The sequence below is a fragment of the Delphinapterus leucas genome, chromosome 6, assembly GCF_059928025.1.
Source record: "Delphinapterus leucas isolate spDelLeu-1000000601 "Yukka" chromosome 6, BTC_Dleu_Yukka2, whole genome shotgun sequence".
NCBI classification, from domain to species: domain Eukaryota; kingdom Metazoa; phylum Chordata; class Mammalia; order Artiodactyla; family Monodontidae; genus Delphinapterus; species Delphinapterus leucas.
This window is the reverse complement of record NC_143134.1, coordinates 34,662,411-34,676,535: the sequence shown is the minus strand read 5'-3', so window position 1 is coordinate 34,676,535 and position 14,125 is coordinate 34,662,411. Positions and strand designations below refer to the sequence as shown.

The following is a 14,125-nucleotide window of genomic DNA, read 5'->3' as shown; positions in this document are numbered from 1 at the left end:
AACAAATTCTTGAAGGACAAATGTGGGGTGGATGCCATTTTGGAACAGATGGGAACCCCACACACAAAGGGACTCCACCAGAAAGATCATGGCAGGAGCCCAGAGAGAGCTCCCCTCAGTGGCACAGGCACAAAGAGGTGATCAGCTGCTGCTGGGGTACAAAATGAAGCCAGAACTTCTCTTTGGTAGGAAGCAAAAACCCTAAGCTGCTAAAGAAGCAGCAGCAAAGCAGTGCAAGAAAAAAAAAAAACCTTGCCTCCAAGGGAGGAGTAAAAGTCAAACCCATATGATTCTGGGAGAGGGGCAGAAAACACTCCTGCTACCAAGAGAGAGATCCATTGCTTTGGAAAAAGGAGCAGAAGCTTAAATCCCTCTGTTGCACGGGAGGGATACAAAACCCTTTGGGTGTATGATCCTACACCAAAAGCAAGCATAACCCTGGGGTGTGGGGGGAGGGGCAAGGAACTCTCTCCCCGCAAGATCAACACCAGACCCAGGCTGAGTTTGGCTGCACTGGGGAGGAGGAGCACAAAAACTGGTGTTCTCAACCCCTGAGGTGCAGGTCTACAGGACCTGCCCAATACTAAGGATGGACCATGGAACACAGATCTCCCTTTGTTCCCACCATGAGCCTAGCACCAAGAAACAGGCATCACCACCTACTGCTGAGGGAGTGTCAAGTGCAGGGAGAAACATTCCCCGCTGAGATGCAGATATACAGGGACTACTAAAAGTTGAGAGTGAAGCTGGAACACTGATGAAAACCCTCCAGCTCCCCAAACCCTATTCTAAGCATAAGGAAGAACTGAATTTGAAGTTGAGTTTGAATTCACTGCTGGAAGAATTTGAAGCCTTTGGTGCCTAAAAATAATGAAAGAAACAAAAATCCCAAACCCAGCTCAACTGCTAACTACCCTGAATTAAACCCCATACTAAGAGCCCGATAAAAGAAATGTACCCATTTCTGGGCATAACTACTATTTGTTTCAGACTCTACTGTTTTCCACAGACAATGTCCATCAGTCAATAAAAAATTATGGAACACAAAAATTCAAGAAAAAACAAACTATTGTAGACTAATCACCAGAACTGAACTCAATGATGACTCAAATGTTGGTAATATCAGATATGGGCTTTAAAATAACTGTGATTGGGCTTCCCTGGTGGCGCAGTGGTTAAGAATCTGCCTGCCAATGCAGGGGACGCGGGTTTGAGCCCTGCTCCGGGAAGATCCCACATGCCGTGGAGCAAATACGCCCGTGTGCCACAACTACTGAGCCTCCGCTCTAGAGCCCGGGAGCCACAACTACTGAAGCCCGCACGCCTAGAGCCCGTGCTCCGCAACAGGAGAAGCCACCGCAATGAGAAGGCCGCGCACCGCAACGAAGAGTAGCCCCCACTCGCCGCAACTAAAGAAAGCCCGCACGGAACAATGAAGACCCAACACAGCCAAAAATAAGTAAATAAATAAACAAACAAATAAATAAATTTAAAATGAAATAAAATAACTATGATTAAAAATCAGAGACAAATAAGAATGGTGGGGCTGGGCAGAGAAGGAAATGGGGAGCTACTGTTCAATGGGTATGGATTTTCAGTTCTATACGATGAAAAGAGTCATGGAGATGGATGGTAGTGTTGGTTGTACAACATTATGAATGTATTTAATACCAATGAACTGTACATTTAAAAATGGTTAAAAAGGTAATATATATTAATATATAATGTTATAGTGTTACACACACAAGTGCTTGCAAAACTGGTAAAATCTGCAAAAGCTCTCTGGATTTTACTAATATCAAATTTCTGGTTTTGATAGTATACTATAATTATGCAAGATGTTATCACTCTCAGAGGCTGGATGAAGTGATCTCCTTGTATATTGTTTTTATTGCAACTTCTTGTGAGTCTCTAATTATTTCCAAATTGAAAGTTTAAAATGTATAAGAATAGATGAAATAAGATTGGAAAAATACTGATAACTGTTGAAGGTGCCTAATGGGTAGCTACAGGTTAATTATACTATTATTTTTACATATCCATGTATCCCCCCACTTTTCAAAAGTTTGATTCACACCACTTCACTTTTACCAAAGACCTACATTATTACCTCTTTTTGCTAATCGAAAGAAATCTGATGGAAGAATTTTCACTTTTACGAAAAAAGGCAAAAAATGAAAATAACATTCAGGGTTTGTTTTGGAGCGAGCCATCATAAAGACAACATGCACCCTGAGCAGTGAAGTGGCACCACCAAGCTCCTTCCCCAGAAACTACACTCAGCATCTCAGCATCAAGCCACCATAGCTTTGAAATGTGTCTGTGAGCATTTGTGCTGTATCTTGATTTGTTTTGTACATCTGTTAGCAAAATGTGTCCTGAGGTAACTGCTTCTTCACTTTACACCATTTTGGCTTACAAAAGGTTTCATAGGAATGCTCTATTTTCAGATGTGGGGGAACCTATATTTAAAATTTTCCATAATAAAACATTAAAGAAAAAAATAACTATGATTAATAAGTTAAAAGATCTATTGAAAAAAGGTAGATAACATTCATGAAGAAATGGGGAATTTCAGCAGAGAGATAAAAATTAAGAATCAAACGAAAACACTAGAAATAAAAAAACATTACTTTAGAGATGAAGAATTTCTTTAATGGGCTCATTGGCAGAATGGACTTCAGCTGAGGAAAGAATCTGTGAACTTTAAGATACGGTAATAGAAATTATCCAAAATGAAATGCAAAGAAAAAAAGAGTGAAAGAAATAGAACAGAGCATCCAAACACTGAGACAATATATCAAATGTTCTAACATATGGCTAATCAGAGTTGGAGAAGAAGAAAGAGAACAGGACAGAAAAAGTATCTGAAAAGATGTGGTTGAGAATTTTCACATAAACACACCTTAGAAATAGCACGAACTGTCAAAAAACAGTATTAATAGAAACGTTTGAAAGCAGCCCAAAAAAATGCATGCACAGACAAAAACAATATAGCAGACTTCTTTTCACAACCCATGTACTCCAGTAAACACTGAAAGGATTGCTTTAAAGAAAGCAAACTGTGAAAGAAAAAGTGTCAATATAATTGTCAATGGTCAACAACACATTCCTGGTTTTCCTCCCATCTCTCAGTTTTCTAATTTCTTTGCATGATCCTTTAATTCTATTCAGCAGGACATTTTAGAATTCCTCAAGGTTCAGTGGCAGTCTTCTTCCTATTTTCACTCTATATTCTCTCCATAGGCAGTCTCATTCCTGCTCAAAGTTTTAACTTTACCCACTGGCAGATAACCCCAGTGTTTATATCTCCTACCTACACCTCTTCTTAGCTTCCTACTTCTTATTTTTACTTCAGTGTTTCAAAGGCACTTAAGTTCAACATGTCCAAACTGAAGTCACCAACTCATCTGACATGGTCTTCTTCCAACTTTTCCTATCTCAACAAATGCAATCACCATCACCAAGGAGTTAGCACCTGTCAGTGACTCCTGACTCCTCTTATTTAACCAACACTATGCCTATTCAATTGTACTTCCTAAATATCCCCCAAATCCATTCAGCCCTCTATCTCAACCACCATTATTCTAGTCCAAACTACAAACTTCTGTTTCCCTGAACTGTTTTATAGGCTAGTCACTGACCCTCCTGTATCCAATTTTGCACCCCTTAAATCCCTTCTCCCTGCAACATCAAAAATAATTCTTTCCAGGATGTCACACTTCTGCCTTCCTTAGGCTCTCCTTAAAATCTTTCAATAGCTTCACACTGGTCTTAGGACTATGGTCAAACTCCTTATACCAAAATCCATAGTGCAGACCTTACATACATTGCTAACCACATCTTATACCATTCTCCCCTGCTCTTGCCCTCTCCCAGACACTCTGGCCTCCTGTCCCCCCACCAGCACAGTGCCTGTGTATAAGCTATCCTATCTAGGACCTCTTTTGTTAGTGTATGCCTGCTCATTTTTCAGATATCAGCTCAAGTTTCAGGAAATTATTCTATGTTCTCCCTGAAAGTCAAATTCCTGATACATGCTTCAACAGCACTGTGCAACTCTTATTTGTAGCATTTGCCACAACGATAATTTTAGATTTATTTCTGCAATTATTTAATATAACTTCACTCTAGGCTATAAATTCCATGAGGATCAAGGATTATATCTGGTTTTGCTTACATTTTATTTTAATGCCTAGTACATGGTGAATGTACAATAAATTTTAATTGAGTGAATGAGAGACATAGAAAATATAGGCTTAAATATAAGCCACAATAATGGTGTTATGCTTTCAGAGATATTTTGATATTTACTTATCAAGAAAAAAGAACAGGTAAACTTAAAATTGTAAGCTGAAAGAAATTCCTAAGAAAAGAAAAGTAAAATATCTTACCTAGACACAAATTCACTTAATTCTGAATATTCGGTGGGTTCCATTATTATGCTGAGGTCAGTAATAACAGAAGATAAACTCTCCTCATTCTAAAATAGGAACAAAAAAACTTTTTTGTATCAAAGCACAGTCAACTTTTAAATAAAATTAAGAGACAAAACTACTTTCAAAATATGCAAAATGAAATGTCACCAAGTAATAGGAAAAAGTAACCAAGAAAAAGTATGGCAAATATGGGTTACTTTTTCTTAAAATTTTTATTGGAGTGTAGTTGATTTACAATGTTGTGTTAGTTTCAGGTGTACAGCAAAGTGAATCAGTTATACATATATAGATATGCACTCTTTTTTAGATTCTTTTCCCATATAGGTCATTACAGAGTATTGAGTAGAGTTCCCTGTGCTAAATGTCCTTACTAGTTATCTATTTTATATATAGTAGTCTGTATATGTCAATCCCAATCTCCCAATTTATCTCTCCCCTCCCCTTTACCCCCAGTGACCATAAGTTTGTTTTTTACTTCTGTGACTCTATTTCTGTTTTGTAAATAAGTTCATTTGTACCATTTTTTTAGATTTCACATATAAATAATATATGATATTTACCTTTCTCTGTCTGACTTACTTCACTTAGTATGACAATCTCTAGGTCCATCCATGTTGCTGCAAATGGCATTATTTCATTCTTTTTTATGGCTGAGTAATATTCCATTGTATATACATACCACGTCTTTATCCATTCCTCTGCTGATGGACATTTAGGTTGCTTCCATGTCTTGGCTATTGTAAATAGTGCTGCAATGAACACTGGGGTACATATATCTTTTTGAATTATGGTTTCCTCCAGATATATAACCAGGAGTGGGATTGTTGGATCATATGGTAGCTCTATTTTTAGTTTTTTAAGAAACCTCCAAACTGTTCTCCATAATGGTTGTACCAATTTATATTCCCACCAACAGTGTAGGAGGTTTCCCTTTTCTCCACACCCTCTCCAGCATTTATTGTTTGTAGATTTTTTGATGATTGCCATTCTGACTGGTGTGAGGTGATATCTAAATAGTTTTGATTTGCATTTCTCTAATAGTGATGTTGAGCATCTTTTCATGTGCCTCTTGGCCACCTGTATGTCTTCTTTGGAGAAATGTCTATTTAGATCTTCTGGCCATTTTTTGATTGGGTTGTTTATTTTTTGATATTGAGCTGCTTGAGCTGTTTGTACATTTTGGAGATTAATCCCTTGTCAGTCAGTTCGTTAGCAAATATTTTCTCCCATTCTCTGGGTTGTCTTTTTGTTTTGTTTATGGTTTCCTTTGCTGTGCAAATGGGTTACTTCTTAAAAGAGTGAAATCAGATCCTCACTCCATACCAAAAACCAAAATGAACTCCAAGTGAATTACTTACTTAAATGTTAACACTGAAACCATAAAGTATTAGGAGGGAATATAGACATGTAACTGATTACTGAGTGAGAAAGAACTTTCTAAGCAAACAATAACAACAAAAAAGCAAATATGATTACATAAAAACACAAACTATCAATACAAAATGGCTTTATAACTAAAAGAAAAGAAATAAACAGGAAAATTTGTACTATAAAAATGACAAGGAGATATGAAAACTTAAAAGAAAAAGGCACATAACATGCACTAAAAACTCAGAGGTAAAAGACAAGTTACATGGAAAAAAATGTTTGCTCTGACAAGTAACAAGATAAATGTAAATTAAAACAATGAGATGACACTTTTACCTATAACATTGTTTTGACAATGCATAACTTAAAATGTTTATATTCTCTGTCTCAGCAATTTGAATTCTATGAATATATCATAAAGAAATGAAGACAAAGGCTAACAGCTTATTATAAAAAGCCAAAAACAAGTCTATATTCAATAATGGGGATTGTTAAATAAACTGTTAAGTACTTTGATCTGCAAAATCCAGGTTTTCTCCTTTACTCTAGTAAATTTTCTTCTATTATATATTTACCTATAATTTCTCTTTCATTTTTTCTTGTTTTTGGAAAAATCATATGAATCTTCATTGTCTTCCAGATTTTTCTTCTTTTCAATTGCACTTGTAGGTGATTTTTCTCAAGCCTATCCTCCATATTCTACTCCTAACTACTTCTAATTCATTTTTCAGCACTATAATCATTTTATTTTTCCTTTCTTTCTCCCAGCTCTCTTCCCCTCTTATTCAATTTTCTTTGAATGCTTTCATTTGAGAGTGCAGTTATAATATAGCATGTTCTTTTATTTCCTGGATTAATTATTTCAAAGAGAATTTATCTACATTTTCTAATTCCTTTCATGGCAAGGTTTCTAAATGATGACTAACAAATTCTGTACCATTTTTGTGTTCTGTACTCTGTGGATCTTTTTTGTTAACAGGAGTAGATCTAGCAATTTCTTCTATTTCCTAAGGATATAGAGTGAGTAGATAATGCTTGACTGTTTACCATTTGTCTGGGTAATATCTGACTTGTCTTTCTGTATTTTCAGCTGCTGGAAAAATGGATATTAATGGCTTATAGTCACTGTTTAGTTTTTTCCGCTGCTCAAGAATATAGTGGGAATTGTTAGGAGCAGCTGTAGTCAAAGTAGACTGTTTGTGGGCATCTACCACCATATCTCATCAAAAAAAAATTCCAGGGCTTCCCTGGTGGTGCAGTGGTTGAGAGTCCACCTGCCGATGCATGGGACGCGGGTTCGTGCCCCGGTCCGGGAAGATCCCACATGCTGTGGAGCAGCTGGGCCCGTGAGCCATGGCCGCAGAGCCTGCGTGTCCGGAGCCTGTGCTCCACAACGGGAGAGGCCACAACAGTGAGAGGGCTGCGTACCGCAAAAAAAAAACCCAAAACAAAATAAAACAAAACAAAAACACAACAAATTCCAGAACATTCAAACAACTCAATAATGAAAAGACAAATAACCCAATTAAAAACTGGGCAATGGATCTCAACAGACATTTCATCAAAGATGATATACAAATGGCCAATAAGCTTATGAAAAGATGCTCAACATACTAATCATAATCTGGTACTTCCATCTGACCAGTAATTCTCTACCTAGATTTATATAAGAAAAATGAAAACATTATGTCCACTTAAAAACTTATACATGAATATCTTCAGAAATGTTATCCATAACAGCCAAAGGGTGAAAACAAGCGAAATGTTTCTCAGCTGACGAATGAATAAACAAAATGTGATAGATCCTCACAATGCAACCAAAAAAAAATTTTAAAAAGAATGAAGTAATGATATATGCTACAACATGAATGAACCCTGAAAACATTGTGCTAAGTGAAAGAAACCAGTCAAAAAATTTGTAATCATACAAATTATATGATTCCATTTCTATGAAATGCCGAGAATAGGCAAATCCATAGAGATAGAAGATAGATAAGTCAGGTCTGGGCAGAAGAAAGGCAAATGAGGGGTGATAAAGAGCATGGGGTTTCTCTTTGACGTGATAAAAAGTTCTAAAATTGATGTGGTGATGGTTGCACAAAGCTGAATAAATTAAAAACTGCTGAATGTATACTTTTAATGGATGAATTATATGGTATGTGAACTACATCTCAATAGAGCTGTTATAACAAAAAAAAAAGGGGGAAAAGAAAAAAAATCTCAGAGAAATGCCTTGTCTTTTGTTTGAGTATGTGTAAGTGTTTTGGATTTTGGCCTTATACCCATTAGAATAGGCAAAGTATCCTGTCAGCATAAAGCCTATGATTTACTGGCCCCTCCATTTTTAATTCATTCATTCATTCATTTATTTTTGGTGTGTTGTGAATTCTTCAATATATTTTTTCTCCATCTCTCTCCCTGCCAGTCATACTGCTAACGAGGTCAACCCACCCCAGTTGGCAAACAAGGGAAGGACCTTGTAAACAACCTGACCTCAAAGACCCTGCATGAGTGTCAGCAGCACATTCCTTTCTACCACAGTCAATTTAAGCCCGCATTTCTCATTCTTCTCCACAACTTAAGGATTTGGGGTAAAGACATTCAAGAAAAGGGTCCTGTAACTTCACAAAATACCCTACATCAGATTTCAGTGTTTTCTTTCATTTGGGTTTGAATGTCATCACATCAGGTAAATTTTCTCTGGAGCCTATGATATGGGACTGTATTCTTTTTTCTTTTTTTTGGATTGTATTCTTTTTAAAAAAATTTTTTTGAGATATAATTGACATATAACACTGTATTAGTTTCAGATGTACAAAATTATGATTACATATTTGTATATATTGTGAAATGATCACATAGTCAATATTCAACACCACACATAATTACAAAAATTGTTTCTTTGTGATGATTTGAAGATTTACTTTCTTAGCAACTTTCAAAAATGCAATAAAGTATTATTAACTATAGTTGCCATACTGTACATTAGATCCCCATGACTAATTTATTTTCTAACTGGAGGTCTGTACCTTTTGACCACCGTCACCCATTTCCCCCAACCCCCTCCCCTGGCAACCACCAATCTATCCTCTACATCTATAAGCTTGCTCTTCTTTTTGTTTATGCTGTTTCCTAGATTCCATATATAAGTGAGATCATACAGTACTTGTCTTTCTCTTTCTGAGTTCACTTAGCATAATGCCCTCAAGGTCCATCCATGTTGTCACAAATGGCAAGATTTCATTCATTTTATGGCTGAATAATATTCCATTTTATATACAGACCACATTTTCTTTATCCATTCGTCCATCGATGGACACTAAATTTGTTTCCATGTCTTGGTTATTGTAAATAATGCTGCAATGAACATGGGGGTGCATGTATCTTTTTGAGTTAGTGTTTTTGTTTCCTTTGAAAAAAATACCCAGAAGAATTGCTGGATCATGTAACAGTTATATTTTAACTTTCTGAGGAGCCTCCATATTGTTTTCCATAGTGGCTGCACCAATTTACATTGCAACCAACAGTGCACAAGAATTCCCATTTCCCTACATCCTCACCAACACTTGTTATTTCTTGTATTATTTACATTACACATTCTAACCGGTGTGAGGTTATAGCTAATTGTGGTTTTGATTTACATTTCCTCGGTGCATAGTGTAATGTTGAACGCCTTTGCATGTACCTGCTGGTCTTCTCTTTGTCTTCTCTGGAAAAATGTCTAATCAAATCCTCTGCCCATTTTTAATCAGATTGTTTTTTGCACTATTGAGTTTTATGAGTTCTTTACATGTTTTGGATATAACACCTTATCAGACATGACTTGCAAATATTTTCTCCCATTCAGTCTTGTAATTTTGTTGATGGTTTCCTTTGCTGTGCAGAAACTTTTTAGGTTCATGTAGCTACTTGTTTATTTTTGCCTTTAGTGTCAAATCCAAAAAATCATCACCAGAATGATGTCAAGGGTCTTACCACCTATGTTTTTTTCTAGGAGTCTTATGGTCTCAGGTCTTACATTCAAATCTTTAATCCATTTTGAGTTAGGTTTTATGTATGATGTAAGAGTGGTCCAGTTTCATCCTTTTGCATGTGGCTATCCAGTTTTCCCAACACCATTTATGGAAGAGACTATCCTTTCCCCTTTCTATAATCTTGGCTATTTTGACATAAATTAACTGACCGTATGTGCATGGGTTTATTTCTTCAGTTCTCTATTCTGTTCCATTGACATATGTATCCATTTTATGCCAACACAATATTGTTTAGACCACTATAGCTTTGTAATGTAGTTTGAAATCAAGATGCGTAATGGCTCCAGGTTTACTCTTCTTTCTCAAGATTGCTTAGGAGGGACTTGGTGGCACAGTGGTTAAGAATCCGCCTTCCAGGGACTTCCCTGGTGGCACAGTGGTTAAGAATCCGCCTGCTAATGCAGGAGACACAGGTTCGAGCCCTGGTCCGGGAAGATCCCACATGCCGCGGAGCAACTAAGCTCGTGCACCACAGCTACTGAGCCTGCGCTCTACAGCCTGAGAGCCACAACTACTGAGCCTGCATGCCACAACTACTGAAGCCTGTGCGCCTAGAGCCTGTGCTCTGCAACAAGAGAAGCCACCGCAATGAGAAGCCTGCGCACCGCAACAAAGAGTAGCCCCTGCTCGCCACAACTAGAGAAAGCCTGCACACAGCAACAAAGACCCAACGCAGCCAAAAATAAATAAATGAATAAATTTATAAAATAAAAAAAAAACAATGAATCCGCCTGCCAATGCAGGGAACACGAGTTCAATCCCTGGTCCAGGAATATCCAACATGCCGTGGAGCAACTAAGCCCATGCGCTACAACTACTGAGCCTTCTCTCTAGAGACCGTGAGGCACAACTACTGAAGCCCGCATGCCTAGAGCCCATGCTCCACAACAAGAGAAGCCACCGCAATAAGAAGACTGCACACCACAACGAAGAGTAGCCCCTGCTCACCGCAACTAGAGAAAGCCCGCATGCAGCAACAAAGACCCCATGCAGCCAAAAATAAATAAATAAATTTATTTTTTTAAAAAAAAAGATTGCATTGGCTATTTGGGATCTTTTGTGGTTCCAACAAATTTTAAGAGTTTCTTCTATTTCTGTGAAAAATATCGTTGGAATTTTGGTAGGGATTGCACTGAATCTGTAGATAACTTTCGTCAGTATGGACATTTTAACAATATTAATTCTTCCTATCTATGAGCATGGAGTATCTTTCTACTTATTTGTGTTATAAACTTCTTTCATCAGTGTCATAGTTTTCAGTGCACAGCCCTTTCACCTCCTTGGTTAAACTTATTTGTAGGTATTTTATTCTTTTTGATGCTACTGTAAATGAAACTGTTTACTTAATTTCTCTGATAGTTCGTTATTAGGGTATAGAAATGCAACAGATTTATTGATTTTGTATTCTACAACTTAACTGAATTAGTTCATTTGTTCTAACAGTTTTTCTGGTTCTTTTTTTTTTTGGTGGAGCCTTTAGGGTTTTCTATAAATAATAACATGTCATCTATGAATAGTGACAGTATGACTTCTTTCTTTCCAATTTGGATGCCTTTTATTTCTTTTTTTTAATCTAACTGATCTGGCTAAAACTTCCAACACTGTGTTGGATAAACACGGTAAGAGAGGGCACCCTTTGTCTTATTCTAGATATTACAGGAAAAGCTTTCAGCTTTTCACTATTGAGTATGAAGTTAGATGTGAGCTCATCATACATGTCCTTTATTATTTTGAGGTATATTCCCTCCATACCCACTTTTTTTTAACATTTTATAATAACTATCTTTTTCTAACATCTTTATTGGAGTATAATTGCTTTACAATGTTGTGTTAGTTTCTGCTGTATAACAAAGTGAATCAGCTATACGTATACATATAACCTCATATCTCCTCCCTCTTGCGTCTCCCTCCCACCCTCCCTATCCCACCCCTCTAGGTGGTCTCAAAGCATCGAGCTGATCTCCCTGTGCTATGCGGCTGCTTCCCACTAGCTATCTATTTTATTTATTTATTTTAATTTTTATTTTTTAACATCTTTATTGGAATATAATTGCTTTACAATGTTGTGTTAGTTCCTGCTGTATAGCAAAGTGAATCAGCTATACATATACATATATCCCCATATCCCCTCCCTCTTGTGTCTCCCTCCCACCCTCCCTATCCCACCCCTCTAGGTGGTCACAAAGCATCAAGCTGATCTCCCTGTGCTATGCGGCTGCTTCCCACTAGCTATCTATTTTACGTTTGGTAGTGTATATATGTCAGTGTCACTCTCTCACTTCGTCCCAGCTTACCCTTCTCCCTCCCCATGTCCTCAAGTCCATTCTCTATGTCTGAGTCTTTATTCCTGTTCTGCCCCTAGGTTCGTCAGAACCTTTTTTTTTTTTTTTAGATTCCATATATATGTGTTAGCATACGGTATTTGTTTTTCTCTTTCTGACTTACTTCACTCTGTATGACAGACTCTAGGTCCACCCACCTCACTACAAATAACTCAGTTTCGTTTCTTTTTATGGCTGAGTAATATTCCATCCATCTGTCAATGGACACTTAGGTTGCTTCCATGTCCTGGCTATTGTAAACAGTGCTGCAATGAACATTGTGGTACATGTCTCTCTTGGAATTATGGTTTTCTCAGGGTATATACCCAGTAGTGGGATTGCTGGGTCATATAGTAGTTCTATTTTTAGTTTTTAAAGGAACCTCCATACTGTTCTCCATAGTGGTTGTATCAATTTACATTCCCACCAACAGTGCAAGAGGGTTCCCTTTTCTCCACACCCTCTCCAGCATTTATTGTTTGTAGATTTTTTGATGATGGCTATTCTGACCGGTGTGAGGTGATACCTCATGGTAGTTTTGATTTGCATTTCTCTTATAATTAGTGATGTTGAGCAACCTTTCATCTGTTTGTTGGCAATCTGTATATCTTCTTTGGAGGAATGTCTATTTAGGTCTTCTGCCCATTTTTGGATTGGGTTGTTTGTTTTTTTGATATTGAGCTACATGAGGTGCTTGTATATTTTGGAGAATAGTCCTTTGTCAGTTGCTTCGGTTGCAAATATTTTCTCCCATTCTGAGGGTTGTCTTTTCGTCTTGTTTATGATTTCCTTTTCTGTGCAAAAGCTTTTCTATACCCACTTTGTTGAGGTTATTACCATAAATTGTTGCTGAATTTTATCAAATGCTTTTTCTGCATTTATTGAGATAATCATATGATTTTTTATCCTTCTTTTTTGTTCATGTGGTGTAGCACATCGATTGATTTGCAAATGTTGAACCATCCTTGCATCCCTGGAATAAGTTCCACTTGATCATTGTGAATGATCCTTTTAATGTATTGCTGAATTTAGTTTGCTAATATTTTATTGAAGATTTTTACATCTATGTTCACCAGGAATATTGGCTTATAATTTTCTTTTCTGTGCCCTTGTCTGTTTGGGGTATCAGAGTAAGCTGGCTTTCTAAAGTAAGTTCAGAAGTGTTCCTCCTCTTTTTGGAAGAGTTTGAGACGCACTGGTATTAATTCCTCTTTAAATGTTTGGTAGCAGTCATCAGTGAAGCCATCTCGTCCTGGATTTTAGTTGGGAGGTTTTAAATTACTGATTCAATCTCCCTATTAGTAACTGGCCTGTTCAGATTTTCTATTTCTTCCTGATTCAGTCTTGGAAGGTTGCTTTTAGGAGTTTATCCATTTGTTGGTGCATAATTGTTCACAGTAGTCTCTTATGATCCTTTGTATTCCTGTGGTAGCAGTTGTAAAGACTCATCTTTCATTTCTGATTTTATTTGAGTCTTTTTTTTTTCTTGGTGAATCTAGCTAAAGATTTATCAATTTTGATTATCCTTTCAAAGAATCTGCTCTTAGTTTCTTTGATCTTTTCTAACGTCTTTTTAGTCTCTATTTCATTTGTTTCTGTTCTGATCTGTGTTCATAGGTTTCTTGTTTGCTTTGTTTGTTTGTTTGTTTTTGGCCCCACCAAGTGGCTTGCAGGATCTTGGTTCCCCAATCAGGGATCAAACCCAGGCCCTTGGCAGTGATAGCACAGAGTCCCAACAACTGGAACACCAGGGAATTCCCTCTGATCTATGTTATTCCCTTCCTTCTGGTAACTTTGGGCTTCATTTGTTCTTCTTTATCTTTATACCTCAGTTCCTTGAGGTATCAAGTTAAGTTTTTTGAGATTTTTCTTGTTTCTTTAGATAGGCATATATTGCTATGGTCTTCCCTTTCAGAACTGCTTTTACTGCAGTCCATAAGTTTGGGTATGTTGTATTTCCATT

At 37.1% G+C, this 14,125-nt stretch overlaps 1 protein-coding gene across 2 annotated transcripts in view; it reads right to left on the bottom strand.

The window, feature by feature from the left end:
- Positions 1-14,125, bottom strand: part of CENPP (centromere protein P) — a 231,190-nt gene that overhangs the window by 189,991 nt on the left and 27,074 nt on the right. For both annotated transcript variants that reach the window (XM_022564610.3, XM_022564611.2), the window contains exon 4: positions 4,395-4,483. In XM_022564610.3, the coding sequence (XP_022420318.1) occupies positions 4,395-4,483 (89 nt within the window). The remainder of the gene's footprint in view (positions 1-4,394; positions 4,484-14,125) is intronic.